The sequence below is a fragment of the Cygnus atratus genome, chromosome Z (assembly GCF_013377495.2).
Source record: "Cygnus atratus isolate AKBS03 ecotype Queensland, Australia chromosome Z, CAtr_DNAZoo_HiC_assembly, whole genome shotgun sequence".
Taxonomy (NCBI): domain Eukaryota; kingdom Metazoa; phylum Chordata; class Aves; order Anseriformes; family Anatidae; genus Cygnus; species Cygnus atratus.
The window spans coordinates 23,190,895-23,210,043 of NC_066396.1; the positions used below are offsets into that span (position 1 = coordinate 23,190,895).

A 19,149-nucleotide genomic window follows, 5' to 3' on the forward strand; every position below is an offset into this window, starting at 1 on the left:
GTGCTCAGGCTGGAGTGTAGGACACTGAAGGGTGTAGAGTCTGGGGTGTCAGAGACTTAATTCTAGGGTGCAGATGTGTCTTGGGGACATAGCACAGGGCTCGTCTTGGATAAAGCACACTTGAAGATCATGGTTCAGAGGAGGTGCTCTTGAAGAATGGGGTTGAATATGAAAATAACATAAAAACATTGAAATAGACCTGCCAACATTGTCCAGCCTGGTGTGGATGGAGTTGTTACTGTGAATTTTGTCTTGCGCTAGCTACCTGCAAATCTATCAGGTACCGGTTGTGGTGTTGGTTGGTATATTCATCTCCCTATATGGAATGCTGCCACTGTTGCTTCCCAGCTTGGTCTGGCAGCTTATAAAAATGGAGTGAAAATCTGGACAGTTGCCACTTCTGTCTGAAGGTAGAAATCTCTTCAGGTAAGAGCATGTGCCTGTGTCACAGAATTCAGATGCTCTTGATATCTCTGATTACCCTGCTATCAATGCTAACTGCTCTCACATGGAAACTGCTTTTGGTAGTGGCGTTAAGTCCTGTTGGTAGCTGAATTAGCTCACCAGCCTATGCAGCCAAAATCACTTTTTCTCCTTCTATTGCTTTCTGGTTTCTGTGCCTTCAAAATTAAACTATATAGTGTAATCAATACCTGGTGCCATCCCTTATCTCTGTTGTTTTTTCCTCAGAGACTTCTGTTTTCTGCAAGGTTATTTCTCGGACTGCAAACCTAGAACATGAAATAAGTCTCTGACCCTTTCTGCTTCCTGACCAGTTTTCTGCATGCCGTCTACCTAAAATGCCTTCCCTTGGATAGGGATTACTTAGGATGCTGCCATTTCTCCTCCATTTGCCCTTGGTGACATGAATCATGCCGGCCTTTGTGAAGAGCTAGTTTTCTGACTGTTGCTGAAGTTAGTTGCTTCATGTTAACTGATCAATTGCAGCTGACCTGTTCCTCTGGAAAGGACATTCACCCTGTGAGGATATCGTGGATCCACAGTATGTGCTTTGCTGGTAGTAACTGTACAGTTTCTCTGAATGCATTGCATTTTCAGTGTGTAGGTTTGTTTTTTTTTTTTTTTTCCTTTTAAAATGAAAGGTAGTTCTACCTCTGAGACACTGACCCTAGCTTTTTCTTTTTCTGTGGTTTGTCTGCCCTTATTAGACAGCCCTGTCTGGAGCAGTACATACAGCTGATGTGTGCATAAAGAATTTTTTATCAGCTGGAGTGTAATACTAGGGGGGTGTAAGCTTACGATGTAATGAGGAATGCACTGAAATCTTCCATAGTGAAAGAACTGCATTCTGTTTGCTCTCTACTCTCACCTTTTATTCTTACCTTTAATTCCAGTTTTGTTTCTTGCATGCACTGTCCTGGCAACTTCTGTTAACAGTTGCTGATCTCCATTGTACCTTCAAGTTATCTCTGTCCAGGTGTTAAGTCCCAGTGGCAAACATTCATCCCTACTTGGATTTGCTGACAATTTTGTCATAAAGAGCTTTAGCAGCAGTATGGCATAAGAACTCACCAGTTCAGCTGTTGTCATCAGTGATCAATTTCACAATAGCCCAATTCCATCAGCTTATCAAACTGGCTGACCCTGGGAGCAGGTATGACCCTTCTGACTCTGTATGAGCTGTGTTTAACCTGTATCGCTTCAGTGTCCTGTTTTACAGGATAGAACTACAAATAATTGTACAGATTTGGTACGGGGAGCAGTAAGCTCTGTCTTCAGGGTAGGAATGAGCTAACGGGACAGCTGTGGAGAGGAACTCCTGAATCTGGTTACTGCTGAAGTCTTCTTGGTGGGGACCCATGGCACGACTTGCACCATAACTCATTCCTTGTCCAAGCAAGTAGTGGAGCTTCTGGTACCAAATGAGTAGCAGAAAAGCGGGTGGGATGTATTTATGATTTAAAAATAAAAAAGGAGGAATCCCATGTTCTTTTGCACAGGGGATAATGAATCTGGTATTTGTCTCGAGTTTCATTACCTGGTAGTATCAAAACTACTCTGCAGTCTAGCAGTGTGTCACGTATCTCTTGATGTTAACGTCGTAACAAGACAGTATTGCATCAAGTCTACCTATCTGATTCTTTTGTGCTAAAAAAAATGAGCTGTTAGAATATATTCTGATTTAGAATCTTGTATGGTTTTAGCTTTCCTGGTACCATTAGAGGCACAGCCCCCATATGCATTTTAATAGTCTGAAGATTCATTCCTTTGTCATAGGAATAATCACGTTGATTTAGTTCTACTTTTATGCTTATGAAATGATATCTGTGTTATAATGGGATTTTTCCTAGTGTAAACTGTCTTTTGTCAAAGCTCTGGACTGTTCCTGAAGTACATTCTGAAGGAGAGGCAGGAAGGAAAAATAAAATGCCGGTAACAGAGAAGAATTCCCAGCTTCCCAGTTTGGTACAGGATCTCATGTTACATGGGTTAATGTAATATAATGTAATAAGAGGGAAGGTAGGGCCTCTGAAAATTACCACTCTTGCTAGCTAGTGTTAAAGAATTAAGTTGACCTTATGGTGATTCCAAGCCATAATAGGAAGGAAGGAGACCCTTTTCAAGCATCCATTTTTTCAACTACATTAGTTTATATATTAAATGGTGAAGGGAAGGGCATGGTTGTGCTTTTTTTTTTCCCGCTTCAGGGGGCATTGATGCACTACAAAGATCTTGTCTGTGATAATGCCCCACTAAATTACTTGGGCAACTGAATAAAATCAGCAGGAAATACTACGGCTAGGTTACCTTATCACTTCTCCTTTTGGGAGATGCTCTTTAAACCTTTAATAAGCTTTTTTTTTTTTTTAAATTTTACCTAAAAACATAAGTCATTTTGTCTGCTGTGTTCACGAATACTTTGCTCTTTTGATTGACTGTATTCTAAGGAGTTTCTCCTACTTTCTTATCGGATGTCAGGGAAAGGTTAAAACATAACTTATATTTGCTGTGAATCAACTTTTTGGGTACTGCATGCACGCTATACTTGTGCTTATTATTTTACATAAAATGGTTTCATATTCCAAAAACATTAAACAGAAAACTGTTTCAAGTTTTAATTTTTCTCTGGATGGGACTAACAATGTTGAGAGCAAAATTATTTGTTGCTTTCTTCTTTTTATGGCGGTTTCTACCTTTAAGTACTTTTTTTCCCCCTGGATTTAGAATACCGTGTAATGGAAGGACAAATAATGCTTTAAAAGTGGTGAGAAAACTTTCCCATTGTATTGCTGACCCTATTTACGTTGAGGCAGGGGACAGAGAATATTCATTATAAACGTATCTGTGAAAATGGTACTGCTTTCCTCTGAAATACTACTACATTTGTTTGTCACTGTTCAAAAGAAGACTGTTAGTAAGGTGCTAGGGTAGAGCAGATTTTTATCTTTTGCAGGCTTTTTCCTTTTTGGAATTTCTTACTAAGCCCTAGTGTGAATATTGTAGCAACTGAAATACTTACGTGCTTGGAACCTATAGTGCTGTCAGTGCTCTAGAGCAGAAGTTCCTCGTCTCCAGACTCATCTCCTCTCTAGTCTTTCACCACTGGCAAACCCTTCTGCAACTGTAACCAAATGTTTAACTCCTTCTGTAATGCTGACTATTAATTTGGGTTAGTATGCACTGCTCGCTATCTTTTATTGGCTTAATATGACATAACCTTCCTGTGGTGTGTATAATCTTTGGCTGTTTTCACCAGATCTTTTTGAGTTAGAGCTGGGTTTGCATGGTGTCTTACTGAGAGTAGAAGGCTTTTTGTTAAGGAGGGATAAAATTTATTTTGGGAAAAGCAGAGTCTTGAGATGAGCAGAAATACTTGCCAAGTTGAACTGTATTTTCAGTTAACCCAGTGGATATCTTTTCAGAAGTACAAGCAAGTCCATCTTGCATTTGTAAAAATGTTCTGATTTTTTTTTTTTAGGGAAGACTCTTAGAAGGAATTGTATACTGGCTTTGAAAGTGAGAAAGAAAGAGAAACAGTCATGAATTTTCATCCTGATTTGGAGCAGGCACTTGACCCTTATCTTTTCCCCATCAGATGCATACTTTAAACAGCAGATTGCAGTGTTCGTGCTCGCAACTACAATGAGTGGCTGTACAAATAGGAATGTCTGTAGAGAGATTGAGACAGTATTTAAAATACCTTGGTGAAGAAACAAAATGTAAATTTTTTGTCTCTTGAGTATTAAGCAGGTAGAGGATTTTGAGCTAGTATCTCTCATATCCTGGAAAAATCATCAGCCATTGTGCTCTGTGGGGTATGGACATCACTGGGTAAATACCTTTTGACTTTTTTTCCCAATTTCAATAAGAGTGCTCATGTTCTGTAGTAATTGTAGCTTCACTTTTCCCAATATGCACTTAAAAAGTGGTGAAGAGAGCACAGAACCAAAAAAATCCCACCTCCTCTGGTTAATTCATGTGCTTTGCTCAGAGACATCATTCTAAAACTAGTTTAAAAATACTATAGGCAAATATTTTATAGGCAAATATGGGCAAACCCAAGATTTAATTTGTTTTTGACTAGTTGGCACAATTTCTCAGACAACCTTAGTGTATTGAGACTTCTTCCTGCACTACCTTGTATTTTTAATGTGTATGTTAGTAGAAAATGCTCTCACTGAACTCCAGCAAAAGCACTGGTGTGTAGAAGTGTTTATCTTATCACCTGTTAAATTGTAAGTAGTTGTTAAAGTATAAGTTGTTAAGATTTTTATGTTACTGGAAAAAAACACTTCTAGTTCTTTCATCAGTGTTAATTGTTCTGACATTTTTATATTGGTGATAGAGTTCTCCCTTCCTCCCAAGACTTAAGACACTGCTTACACCATCATTGTTTCTTGTCTTAATCATACTTCTGCACTACTGTATAAAAGTGTTGCCAGCAAATATAGCACATGTAAATGATGATCAGTTCTGTACTTTGATAAAGTCTTTTGTGATCAGAAATATAAACAAGTATGTTCAAGATTTCTGTTATTCTACATTCTATACAAATAAACATTCATAATCAGTCAGTTTAATTTTTGTTCAACACATGTTGATACATTTAATGGGGTTTGTAGTTTGGAAGAAGTGATGAATTAGCTCAGTGACAGAATAATCTACTTCATGTGCTGACTTTAATTTCTATGCATCTACGTAAATACATGTAATCACTTTTAAAATACCTTTCTACAAAAGCTGTTAATGAAGATTTTAAATTTTAAGGACTCCATAGTTCAACCTGTGCATCCAAATTTAGCTTTAAAGAGAATGAGCTCTTAAGTGGAAGCAAGGAAGTAGCGTTCACTAATTGCAGTGAAAAGCCAGAGCTGGGAAGTGCTTGGTTATGTATGTTGAAGTCAACAGAGTTGTGTGCCTAGTTTTCTATGTGCTTAATTAGCTTAAAGAACTGTGGTCGTTCTATATGAAACTTCTTCTGGATGCACTTATTCACTAGAGAAGTTATTGATTTTTTTTTATGACTTGGCCCTTCCTCAAGGGACTGTATCAGAGCATTTGACTGATTGAGTATAATTTTGTACTGTTGATTCCAGGAAGCTATTTAAGTGTAAGCAAGCAGGTAGGATGAAATATTAGTGATTAATTCTCACAGCTCTGTTGGTACAAGACGGGTAAAGCTGTTCACAGTAAGAATTATTAAGGAGCACTTCATGGTTATTGCCAAAGACACAGTAATAGTTCCAGTCAGACACTAGGCATGCAATTCAGTCAGATCTAGATACTGCTCCATCAGTATTTGTCTTATCTTCTTTTCTTGACTTAAATTTCCATGCTGCTGTTCAGCGAAACCAGTAGTACTCATGCACTTCTATTAGTACATCATTAGGAACTCCAGCTAATGGTTTCCTGAGTGAATAGGAATGAGTTTCTAGAGACTGAACTCAGAAAAAGAAAAATATATCTTGACTGGCAGCCCTCTTTGGCCAGCACTCTGACAGAGGCAAAGGGACTCTGTTTCACTACTGTGTTCTTGCTTCTTTGCTTAGTTGCTTGCAGTGTTCTTTCTCCTTTTTTGCCTCCTAGATATAGCTGTTAATTCATGTGAAAAAGTATGTCTTCTGGAGGTAGTTTGTTCTATTCATAGTTGATTGCATCCTATAGATTTTTCCAGGAACCTGCTTCTTTTTGCAAAGCCTCTAAGTGGTGGTGATGGGCCTTGTTTCCTGTTGTCGGAAAGAAAAGAGACCACCAGTCCAATTTCAGCAATGGTGATGATCATAAAGCAGCAGATTATTGAAGTTTCTAGGCATTTTATACATTTTTGGCTATTAAGATACTTCATAATATTTCATATTTTATATAAATATTTTATAATGTTGGAAGTTTGGTAACGTCAGATAATGATTTTTATTTAGGCTGAAATTTGAAACACAGTAGTGTGTGTTTATTTTTGGTAAAAGTAATATTTGTGAAGTTAAAGAGCAAGTTAAATTTTGTGGTTGCCTTAAAGTTTCTAGAAATGACAGAGTAGATATTTAGTCTTCAGTCCGTTTGTGACAAATTACTTGCTGAAAATTCAGTTACCATATTCGGTAGAATTTGTATAGAAAATTAACTTGGAAATTTACTTAACTTTGAAAGCAAACAGAGTAAGTGCTGTTATTTTAGACGATTAAAACATTGCAAAACTGTTTAGCTGGCAGTAAGTATTTAGTCTGTCAAGATGTAGGGATACATATAATCATTTTCCAGAAAAGCTGTTCATTCTAATACGTTAATGTAGAATATTTCTTAGTTGTGTTAGAGGAGCACCTCTTTGATACAGCTTCATGATGTCTGAAAAATATCAAGATGATAATTTCAGTAAAGGGGAAAGCATGAATGTGAAAAAGATACAAAGCCTCTCTAATAATCTAATGTACTGAAAGTCTGATGGACCAGAAGACCAGCAAAATAAATAAAATCTATGGTGCTTTTTCCTTTTATTGTAGGAAAAGGAGATGCAAATACTTAACTTTTTCCTTGTAAAATTTCAGTTTGTACAACTTAGTTGTTCAAAACGCAGATTTTTGCTCAAACTTTATATTTGTTTCTAGTTTCAATTTTTGTGTGTATTTAAGCAGTTTGAGTATGCATTGGGATGATATAATATATTTTTCTGAAAGGCAAGCAGCTCCATGTAGGAAAAGGTTAGGGACAAACCAGTTCCCTATTCTAGAGGCTGTTTGATATGAATTTTGATAACTGAAGGGGGGAAACGAAATGAAGTAACAAGACCAAACAGTGCACCATTTTGTTCTCTGTTTAAAGTCTAAGAGGCAGTCTTACTTTTGCAACTCCAGCAAATCCAGGTAATTTTCAGCTTGGCTGCAGCAAGGTATTACCTAAATAATTTTGCACATGCAAAGACTGTTGTGCTTCTGTATTTTTGTGTGGAATGCTCTTCTAGATTCCTTTCAAAGAGGAAATGATTATCCTTTCCATGGGTGAATCTCTTACTTATTAAGTTTTCTCAGGAAAAGGTACTAATCTCTGCTAGGTACAGATCTCTAAAACATAATGTAGTTGTTGATTGTTGAAGCTCTGGGTGGAGAATGCATGTCTTGGAAGTTGTATTTCACTAGAAGAGGTGCTGGCCTTTGGGTCAGACTGTAGATCCAGCTGGGCAAAATGATTGGTGGGCTGGATTCTTTTGTGTGCAACTTCTTACATGGATATAGAAAATGTAAGATAAAGTAAATACATGAGAAGAGCAAAATGAATCTTTTTTAATCCTAATGCGCGTATCTAGAAATGAAGTAGGCTTGTGTATATGCTTATTTAAAGTACACAGCATATGTAATACAGCATATTAAATGCATATGAACAATACATACATAAAAGCCTTATGAGGCTACTTCTATCAAAAGGTTCATTTTCTTTGATATTTGTATGATGAAATTATTGAAATTTGGTTTTATAAAGCTTTTACAGAGTTAGTGAAAATGCAGTTCAGTTAAATACTCTTCCTCTCCCTTCTCCGACATCCTCCATTCCAACCCCTCCACGATCCATTTCCCTCCCTTTTCTCTGTTCTTCTCCCTCTCCTTTCTCCATTCGCTGTCAGGAAGGGGCGCCTCAGAAGAATCATTTCAGCTCAACACGTCACCGTCAGAGACTAGTGGAACCAGCGGCTTCAAAAGTGAGTGCTTTCATTGAAGGACCATTTTTAAGAAGTGGAATATTGTGTCAGCAGAATATTTGTTACTAAAAGAGAAGACCTTATGTGTGCTTGATAGGAGATACAATTATTACTTGTCTGCAAGTGATATGATCATTCTGTCTCTAAAGGTGACTTTCATCACTGTTGAGATTCCTATTGGTGTGAAACTCTTGTACTTTAAAATGTTGGGATAAAATTTTAGATGTATCTGCAAACTGAACCAGAAACTGTATGAACTGTTCTGGTTTGGTTTTATTATTTTCCATGATGTCTGTTTTCTTCAACTTGTCAGTTCTTTTTTCTGTCTTAAACAAAAGGGTTACATTGATGAAAATATTGGCAGGGTATGAAAAATAATCAAGTATTCTATTATCCAGCTCTGATAGGAACTTTCAGAGAAAAAAAAAGACTTTGGCATCAAAAGCTGATATTAGCATATATAATAGCAGTACCGGTTAGGTTCATAAGACTGGTCCACCTTTTTAGAGGTGTTTTTTGTTAACAGTATGCAAAAAAGTTTGAGATACTCAGTGAATGTGATGTTATTGCATAGCTTTTAATATCTAGACTAATAAACTGTGTTATAGTGTATATTTCAGAACATCTGTAGCTGTTCAGCTGTATCTGTTTTTTGCTACTTTTTGTTAGATTCAAGCAAAAATGAAGCTGTGTATCCATTAGTACCATTCTCCAAAAATCCTGTTCTCTACTTTGCTTTTGATTTAGATATGTGCAAAAATTGATGGTAATATTTTTGTACAACCTTTGATAGAGATTGAAATAGATCAGGGGTGGTAGTCCTGGTCTTGAAAGAATTGAGCCGTGGTTTTAAGAAAAAAATGAATTGCGTCATACATGGACACAAGTTGTCTTATCTTGCTTTCTAAATTGTGACTCAAATCACTGTTGTCAGACTGAGTCTTTCTGTTGTTAAGTGTGTTGACTCACTAAGTTTTAGTTGTGTTGACTTCTACTGATGGCAATTTTAAGTATTTATTCATTTTGGACTGTAACAACATTGTCACTACTAAGTACAACATTGTCAGAACCTTTTGAGGGGCTAGGAAAAGGCAGTTCTGGGCTTACAGATGCAAAAGTGAGTGAAGTATTTATTTCTTTAAATAGTTTACTTAAGAGCAGGTATTAATTTTTTACTAACTCTCTACTGTCTCTTGACAAGACCCTTTCTATGTGCATTAATGTACACTGGAATCACTCCAGGTAATTCCCTGTTTGTGGAAAGCCAAAGGAAAAATGCATACCAGAGTGCCGTCCTGCGGACATAAGCTGTGCTAGCTTTGTGTCTTTGCTGCTGGGAGGATATCCTGATGCACTGGGAGCAAGTCCATTGGCAGCTCACTGCTTCTGGATTCCAGCCCAACATCCAAGGGGGGAACTCGTAGCACAAAGCACGTCATCCTCCACCTCTCCACCTACAGACATTGTCAGCAGCCTCTGAATGACTGTCTGCTTAGAAGACGCTTTAGCACACAGGAGGAACGTAGATTGCCTCCAAGCCCTACAAAACAGTTAACTCCCTAACTCTGTACACCTCTGCAGACCTGCTGCGGTGCCCTTGAGGCAGCCCCTTTTCGTGCTTGGGCCCACAAGGCATTGATGATTCTTGGGGCTGTGGGGTCCAGGCAAGTTTTCTCCATCAAGACTAGGAGGACAGGACTGAGAGTCAACTCTGCAAATAATTCCAGAAGTAAGAAGCTGTAGAAAGGCAGCAAGACTGTCAACTTTCCCAGTGGTTCTTTGTTGTTGTTTTTTTAATCACACTACTCGGTCTCAGTTTATTGCCTCAGGAAGGGCTGCCAGTTGCTCCTCGTAGTTAGGGGTAGGTGCGCAGAAGCCAGCAGTCTGCTGGTTTTGTTGCACTCTTAAAGCCATAGCAACCTTGCCTGCTGCTTTTAGGTTGAAGAGAGGAAGTGAATTGCCATCAACCAAGCTGACATGTCTTTCTTTAAGCTTGTTGGTTTGGCTCTTGCCAAACAAACTCATTACTTTGAAATGGCATGTTGTCTCTTGGCTCTGTAAAGACTGGTGGGATCCCTTTTATTCCTTTTGCCTTCCTGTGCAGCAGCTGTTTGCCCAGGTGGCAGGATGTTATGGAAGCCCAGGCTGCACAGTTTGCAGAAACTGTTGTCTGTATCAGGGCCACTGCCTGGGGGTGGGGGAAGACAATCAAAGACCTGCAAAAGAATACTGTTTTTATGCCTAGGAAAATATGCTGGTGGGCTTGTAAGGATGTTTTGGTTTGCATGTCTGATCCCTGTGTTTCTTGCATCTGGCTCCTAACCTCCTGGTCATAGGAAGAGAAATGTATTTGGAGACTTGGAAACAAGGCAGTGTTGCTCATGGAAGTGGCAGCTGCTTGTGTTTGTGGGACAGATTGTTTTATATGGAGTGCTTTTTATGGTGAAAAATAGCTGCTAGTATATAATTGGTGACAAGGGTGCCTTTGAATGTTTGAGGGCTCTTGACAAATGCACAGACCTTACTGTTCTGCTCAGGCTTGTGCTGCTCAGGCCTCGTTGTATGTGCATAGAAGACGTACGAGCTGGGTTTACTGCTGGTGGTGGTGTCAGGCTGGTTAAAGGAGACTTGGGAAGCCCAGCCACATCTTACCTTCTCTGTGCATAGTGACTAGTCAATCCATTGCAGAGGTAGTATGTCGCTCAGCGATTTGGAGGATATTGTTGTACAACTTGACCATAAGATCCTCCACCTGTGTTCAGCTGACTACAGGTATTGACATAGATCTCAGCCTGCATCCTGCAGATCATAAACTGGACCTGTATGAGGTGCGTTTGTGGGTTAGTGATTGGGGGAGACCCAAAGTAGCAAGGGACACGTGTTGACTGCTGATGGGTGACTGCTGACAAATGTTCCTGAAGGGAGAGGATCTTGGCCTGTCCTGTCCCGATAAAAGACAGTAATAAAGATAAGATGCTGTGAAGCTGGCTAGCATGGCCAGCTGCGGTATTCATATGTTGTTTATGTCTGCCAGCTACTTTCTGTGAAGTGTTAGAATGCCAATAACCCTCTGGTTAATTAAACTGAAGAAGCCCTTGGGAGGTGTATCCTGCTTCATTCCTCAGTCTACACTTTGCATCTGGGGAAGCCTTGGGCAAGGACCCTCATAGCACCCTGGTAGTGCTGCAGGCATGGATCATGTGCATATGTGACCTCTACTGTTGCACAGTGGATCTTGTCTACCAACAGGTCTGTCATAAGCTTTTGTCTAGCATTGTGGTTCTTTACGGATTTGGTGCAAGCTGGGGAACGCTGGGCTTCAGACAGTAACAAGCTGCTTCTCCATAGGTTTCTCATGTCTTCAGTCTGCTTTGCCAGAAATTTTCTGCCAGGCTGGGAATAGCTGATGCTAATACCTGCTTCTGTGAGGGGAAATCATAAAAATGTCTTGAGAGAGACTATTCTGGGTTTTCCCCAGGTATTGGAGCAGCACTTGCTCCGATTAATATCAGTATTGATTTACCTCACGTTATGCTTTGGGGTAAGAGTGACTGTTTGGCAGCAGAACGAGAAGCCACAAACAGTAGCAGAAACATTTATTATGCTTGCCTAACTAGTGCTAAACAGCTGCTGAAGGTATGAATAGGACCTTTATATATTTGTTGCTGTAATCACAAATCATGCAGAAAGTACTTAAAATCAAAGTTCTCAGCCTGTAAGTTGCTATGAACCCTCTGCTCCCCTCAGTTTGTCACTTTACAGGTGCATCTGAAAAGCTGCATCCAGATTTGAGCCCCCTATACAAGAGAGATACTGGAGTTCATGATGTACACGAAGAGGCTGAGGAGCTGACTTTGTTTAGGATCGAGAAAGCTGAGATGGATTTAGTTGCTGTCTTTCAGTGTCTAATAGATGGTTATAGAGAAGATTTTGTAACTTGTGGAGGTGCATTGTGAAAAGATGAGAGGAAACACAGGTTGCGAGAAGGGGAAAATATGAATAGGCAGAAGAACTTTTTCTCAGTTAAGGTGTTTAAGCACTGCAAGAAGTTGGACAAGAGGGGCTGCAGGAACTTCATTCTTGGACATCTTCAAATCTTGACTGGAAAAGGCCCTGAGCAACATGATCTCACTGTGAAGTTACCTCTGCTTCTCATGGAGAGTCGGACTGGGTGACCTCCCAGGGTCCTTTGCAGCCCGAGTTACTCCCGGATGGATGGGTGAGGTACTGGCTGCATGCTGGTGCCTGCCCGATCTGAAGTAGCCTTTTTGTTGTCATAGCATCTTCTAGCTGACAGGCAGTGTCGATGCTAAAATAAATAAATAAATAAATAAATAAATAATGGTGGTTTCTAACTAGTCCACTTAAACACACAGAGCGGACTTTGCTTTTGGCATACATAGGAGATAGTATAGGTGTAGTCTGTACCCATCTTTTACTGGTTATATTTCATAATTTGGTGGTGCCTTGAAACAGAAGCTTAAAAGGTTGCAGGGTAGTTTGTTGGAGCTTTTTTGTGAATCACAAACTGAGCACAGGTAGACAATGTTAAAGAAAGTGCTACAGGAATTATGTAAATAATTAAAGGCAAAAGAAAGCACTCATTTATAAAGCTGGGAAAGGTAATGGTAAAAAATCAATTTGATATGGGAGCATGGAGGTTGAGAAAGAGGCATAGGGAAAACGTTCACACTATTCCCAAACTCCTGTGGTGTTTCAGTAAAAAAGAATAAAGCTGGTAAGAATGGTAAGAATAAAGCTGTATTCCAGATAGGCTGGCACTATAATTTGGGCACATCTAACCATTATGAAGTTTGCTTTGAACGTTGTTAGCTTGCAAAAAAACCAACAACACTGATAGAACAATCAATTGAATGAAAAACTCCAAGCTGATTTTATAGAGAGGACACTTCAGAAGAGTTTAAGTTTATTTATGTTTTAAGTCATTCGGATGTGAGTACTTTAGCAATTAGAGTACAGTAAACTTTATTGAACTTAGACTGAAGAACTTCTGCAGCATATACAAATAAAGGTTTTAAAAAACATGTTTTCTTGCCTATAAGCCTACTTTAGGAGTAAGGTATTGTTGTAACTTGTGCATCACATGATCTCATTTAAAAAAGAAATTATCCATTATAGGCTGGGGACTGCAGAGAAACACAGTTCCTTAACACTCCTCTCTGGCAACAGCTGATAGTAGTTTGATTTGATTTGATGGCCAATTGATTGCTAGAAGGTTATATTTACCAAAGGTCATAGAGAGTCTAGCAGATGTATAAATAGAAGCAGAAGATAGTTTGCAGCCAGATAGCATACATGGGTGCTCTCTTTGGCAAGTTAGGGTTGACTTCCTTATAAAATTGGTTTCCTGAACAAGTAAGTCTGTCACTAGTGTATTATTCATTGTATTAGATCAGTTTTACAAACTTCTTCCCCCAAATGGAAACAAAATAATACTCCCCTTTCTCCTTACTAAACTCCTTGTTTTGTAGAAGGTAGTACCAAGTTATAATTAGAAGTTTGCAGCTGTTGCTTTGAATGTGTGGCATCCATCCGTGTGCTTGCATGCCTCCTGATTGATTAAAAATAGAAATAGCTGGGGTAGAAATAGTATTAGAAATTCTTTGACTTATGTAAATGCCCGTATGTATAGAAAAAGACAACCGAGGAACTTCTAAAGCTTCAGATGTAGTTAAATTAGTGGTCATACATCCTTATTTAAGTGTTTTGTGGGAAGCCTGCATAGTGTGGACATAAGTAAAAGGGTTGGACTAGAACAGAATTGCAGAACTGAAGAAAAAAGAAAGAGAAAAGTCACTGCTGGGAGATATTTCAAACATACTAAGATAAGATTTATGTCATCAAAAAACCACTTTTCTCCCCCAAAAGATGATTTTATTCTGCATGCACTCATATTCAATAATGAAAATTATTATCCAGAATACACTGGTGCTTTCCTTAAATGTTTTGGTCTTGATAGCATGAATGCAGAAAAGGTGAGAGGTGCTGGACTTGGCCTGTCAGATGTCTCATATAAATCAATGTAGGAAGTAGGAAGAATTTTTTATACCATTCCCTGTTGCAGATTCTGAGATTTTGTTGCCTCCTGCTGGCTTAAAAACAGTGTAGAGAAGAAGCTGTATCTGTCTACTCTTCAATTTTTAATTTCATGTGGAAGAGATGCGTAATTGAAGTTGCCATTTTAATCTTTTTGGGCACTGAGGAAGTCTTTGGGATGGACAGTTTTACCAGTCACATAAGAAATCCCTGTACCTTTGGAGAGTTCTTCCCATTAATTATTAGGTATTTCACAACACAACCTTGCAAACAAACATACTGAATAGAGATATAAATTCAAATAACCTTCACTTACCCTGTTAGACCTTATTAACGGTGTAAACAGGATGATCAGTCAAAGGTAAAAGGGAATTTTAAAAATGTAATGCTTGCACAAACTTAATACAGTTGCTGATGTGATTTACTGCAGTTTGACTTGGAACAATCCATCTGCCATGTTGGACAAGGAGTGGGATGAAATTGGCTATAAAATGGCAATAAACCAAAAGATTATCTGGATCCTAATCTCAGCTTTGCTAGAATGTTAGTAGTCCAAAAAAACACTTATAAAATATACCTGACTTTATTGGTAGCAGATACAGAGAGAGCAAATAATGATATAAATAGTGGAAGAGGATTTATCAATATTTTATTTTTGCTTTCTGTATTTAAGAAGGATTGTCTTTCTACCATTGTTTTTAGCTGAAAACCTTGCCTAGGCTGTGATCTACTTTATGTCAAGAGTTCACAAACTCTTACACACAATGTTCCAACACTGATCTAGGAACTTGCATTGTCAGTGTTAGGAAGCTGGTGTTCAGTAGACATGAGCTTCCTGCATGCATCAGAGTTTTTCGAGCAGTGATTGATGCAGAAGATATATCTGTTGTTGCAGACATCTTGAGACTTTCAGATAAAAATAGCAGAGGGCTAATGTTGGTGTTATGATTCCTTTCTGATTAGGAATACTTAAAAAAAACCATTCAGATCTCCAAAGAAAAATTACCTTCTCCATCTTGTCTTCACTGCTATGGGTACTCAAAATTGAGATTGCAGCTAATTAAAGGAGCTGGATAACATCAGCAGGGAGAGCAGTGTAGTATGAATAAGGATCATGGGATTTCTCCCATATTGTATTTGGAGAGGTTGAAATCAATTCTTCTTTTCTTGGAGCACTGAGTGGTAATTGGAGATGCCTGGAACAGCTGGTGATGAGGATGTAGTCTCTTGCCCACTGTACAGGAAGAGTAGTTCAAGGGCCAGTTCCATTTTACCAGTGATCTGGATGCAGGAGTGGAATGCACCCTCAGCAAGTCTGCCAGTGCAGTTTGGTGAAGGCAAATGCTGGGTTCTGTACCTGGGACGGAGCAGTGCAGGACACAGGCAAGTTTTGGAGATGAGTGGCTGGGGAGCAGCTCAGCAGAAGGGGCTCCGGGGGTGCTGGCTGACGGCAGGCTCGGCGTGAGCCAGCAGTGTGCCCTGGCAGCCAGGAGGGCAAACCACATCCTGGGGTGCACTGAGCACAGCACAGCCGGTCAGACGCGGTGATTCTCCTGCTGTTTAGCGTTGGTGCAGCCTCACCGATGACTGGACACAAGGGAACAGCACAAAGCTGTGCCAGGGGAGGGTCAGACTGGACATGAGGAAAAATTCCGTTACCGTGAGGGTGGTCAAACACTGGGAGAGACTTCACAGAGAGGTGGCTGATGCCCGGTGCCTGCCGGTGCTCAGAGGCATCTGGATAACGCCCTCAGTAACGTGCTGTAACTTGTGGTTAGCCCTGAAGGGGTCAGGCAGTTGGACTTGGTGATCTCTGAAGGTCCCCTCCCACTGAACTGTTCTGTTCTAGTGACAACAGCTTTTTGTGATCAAGCAGTAATTGCAGCAAACAAGCAGAAGATGAGGTAGAACACAGGTGTGTAATGAGAAGGCCCATGAAGAGTTATTTTTGAGTTTAAAATGGAGGAAAAGAGAAAATCTCATGAGAATATTGCTCTCTAAGTTAGATAGGACGTGCACTCTTCTGGGAGTGGCAGAAATTAGTGTGGCTCTTTCAGTGCGCTTAAGGCTATGTAGGAGACAAATAAGTTTCAGCTTGTTGATAGGAGCATGAGACTAAAGTGAAAAAAAAAGTTCATTTTGACCAAGCTGTTTTAACAAATGGTTACACAAATGGTTTTCACAAACAGAGTTAATATTTACCTTGCTGTTCTCCAGCCAGTCTCAATTTTTCCAGTGTGACCTTTGCCCTAGAACTTGAGCCTATCTTCCACATCAGTGGAGTGTATTACTAGTAAGCCATGGGGTCAGCTGAACTGAAAAACTTTGAATTTATAAATACAGATTAAAATGTCAGTGTTAAGCAAAATCTCTGATTTTGAGACCTTCAATTGCATAAGGTATGGGATACCTGAAATGACAAGCAGAGCAAATATAAATTTGCCTTTTTCTGTAAGGTATTTCTGTTGCCTGATGAAGGCTTAAAAAAAATTATTTTGCCTCTGCTGTAGCTCATATATTTCTTGTGGAAAAGTGAGCAATTTGTGAGCTTTGTTCCTGGCCTGATGAGAATCTTCCCTTTTCCCTTACGTGTGAAGAGCAGCTGCAGACCTCGGTTCTGAGGCTCCTAGAGAAGTACTTTCCCCTTTCAGCATATGGAGTCTGTTCAAGCTGATGATTGTGAATGTGTCAAGGTAGAGCAAGGCTGTTGTTTTGCTAGTAGTGACCAGTCCTGGGAAAAAAGAATAAACGTGATTGGGTTTTTTATTTAATTATTTTAGCCCCTTCCATCCTCTGTGAAATGCCTAACATAAACTGTTGCAATCAAAGCTTAAATGTAGGCGAGTCTTTCATGCTGCAGACAGGCTTAATCAGTTTATCTTCTAGTTATTGATTTTGACAGCTGTTTAACAGCAGCTGCTGAACATGCTCACTGTATAATTGGAACTGTAACAGAATTGTCAGCTATCATGATCTGATGCTGGTAAGAGGAGGGGAACTAGATTCCTTTAAGTATAATGGTCTCTAGCAGCTGTATTTTCAAGAATCCCAAAATGGCTGGAAGGGCCCTTTGGAGGCCTTTTGGTCCAACCTCTGCTCAGCAGGGACACCCAGAGCAACGTGGCCCAAGACCACGTTCAGGTGGCTTTCGAAGACCTCCAAAGCTGGAGGTTGCACAGCCTCTCTGGGCAACCAGTGCCAGTGCTCCATCACCTGCACAGCAAAGATGCTGTGATGACGTAGAAGGCGTGCTGCCGGATGTTTAGCTGGAGCCTCCAGTGTTCTGTTTTGTGCCCGTTGCCGTCTGTCCTGGCACTGGGCACCACTGGAGCGAGCCTGGCTCAGTCCTCTTTGCACCCTCCCTTCTGGTATTTATACACATTGACAAGATCCCCCTGAGCCTCCCCTGCTCCAGGCTGAACAGTCGCAGCTCTCAGCCTCTCCCCATAGGAGGGATGTTCCAGTCCCTTGGACAATTTTGTAGCCCTCTGCTGGACTGTTTCCAGTATGTCCAGGTCTGTCTTGTACTGGGAACCCAGAGCCGGACACAGCACTCCCCAGGTGCTGCGGTGTCACCAGCGCTGAGTAGCGGGACAGGATCACCTCTCCTGACCTGCTGGTGATGCTTTGCCTAATGCAGCCAAGAATGCCATCAGCCTTCTTAGCTGCAGGGGCACCTTGCTGGCTTATGTTCAGCTTGGTGCCCACCAGGACCCCCAGGTCCCTTCCTGCAGAGCTGCTTCCCAGCTGGGTGGCCTCCAGCCTGTCCTGGTGCTGGGGGTTGTTCCTCCCCAGGTGCAGGACTCTGCACTTCTCCTCGTTGATTTTCATGAGATTCTTGTTGTCTGTAAATTTACTGAGGGTGCACTCTACCCTCATCATCCCGATCATTAATGAAGATGTTAAACAGGGCTGAACCCAGTATTGACCCTGGGGTACTCCTCTCATTACTCACCTCCAGTTAGACTTTGCACCTCTGAGCACTGCTCTCCAGGTCCAGATGTTCAGCCAGTTTGTGATCCACATCACTGTCGAACTGAGGAGAGAAGTGCCGAAGCTAGCCACTGCATGCTGTTGTTGCTTTATTCTTTTGCTTTTTCATGGTAGGTAAAATCCTGTGTAGGTATGTCCATTAAAAAGCCTCTGCTTTTCATGCTTAATTAAAAGAACTTGGAGAAACCCATGGCTTTACTCAGTGCAGATTTAGGGTTTTCCAGCTCTGGTAAACTGTATCATTGTTTATATTTATTCAGCTGAACAGTTCTGCCAGCAGCTGGTGTTTGATGGCTTATGTGATTTATTTATTTATTTTTTAATTCGTTCTCTTTCCCCCTTTATCAGTGATAGCACTCTTCAGTTACAAAGATGGGAGTATTTGTGTCAGCTTGGTAGCTGGAATCTAACTAACACTGGTGTTCCAAACACTTTGCAGTCAGTGCATTTTCTCCACTGGTCATGAGGTGATATGGTACTTTGCCAACGGGTGACATAGGCTCTACAACAGCAGGTCAGCAGGGAGCATGGATTTTCTGACGCTGTGTCAGATGGAATGATTTTGTGTACTTTGAAGTGGAAAATTCTCTCAGAAATTTCGCGCTTTTTAGGTAAAGAAACATGGTTATTGATTTTTAAAAGATTGGGATAATAAAATTCAGAATGCAACATGTCAACAAATAAAACCAAAAGCAATATTTTTCTCTTATATTTTACTAGGAAGTATTTGAAAGAAGTAAAGACTGGATGACTTTAAAATGAAAACAAAGTTTTACTGCATTAATTTTGGCAGCTGTCAAATTACTCTCTCTGAAGGGGATTTGTGCTTCTCATTAAGTATGTCTGTGTTTTTTTTAGCCTGTTACTAATAACAGTATCTGCTCTGCAAATAAGCCATGTTGCATTATTGTTGTAAAGAAGTGGAACTTCTGTGTTTTGCCACTGCTGCTTTT

At 40.1% G+C, this 19,149-nt stretch overlaps 1 protein-coding gene and 1 long non-coding RNA gene across 5 annotated transcripts in view; one reads left to right on the forward strand and one right to left on the reverse strand.

The window, feature by feature from the left end:
• Window positions 1-19,149, forward strand: part of MAST4 (microtubule associated serine/threonine kinase family member 4) — a 196,303-nt gene that overhangs the window by 14,303 nt on the left and 162,851 nt on the right. For 2 of the 4 annotated variants that reach the window (XM_050716229.1, XM_050716230.1), the window contains exon 2: window positions 8,072-8,146. The exons of the other annotated variants lie outside the window; for them this stretch is intronic. In XM_050716229.1, the coding sequence (XP_050572186.1) occupies window positions 8,072-8,146 (75 nt within the window). The remainder of the gene's footprint in view (window positions 1-8,071; window positions 8,147-19,149) is intronic. 4 annotated transcript variants of the gene reach the window in all.
• Window positions 6,061-18,305, reverse strand: LOC118251408 (uncharacterized). Its single transcript, XR_004779805.2, has 3 exons — window positions 18,159-18,305; window positions 12,290-12,455; window positions 6,061-6,188 (listed from the first exon to the last, which is right to left on the reverse strand). It is a non-coding gene; the product is annotated as an uncharacterized LOC118251408 (long non-coding RNA).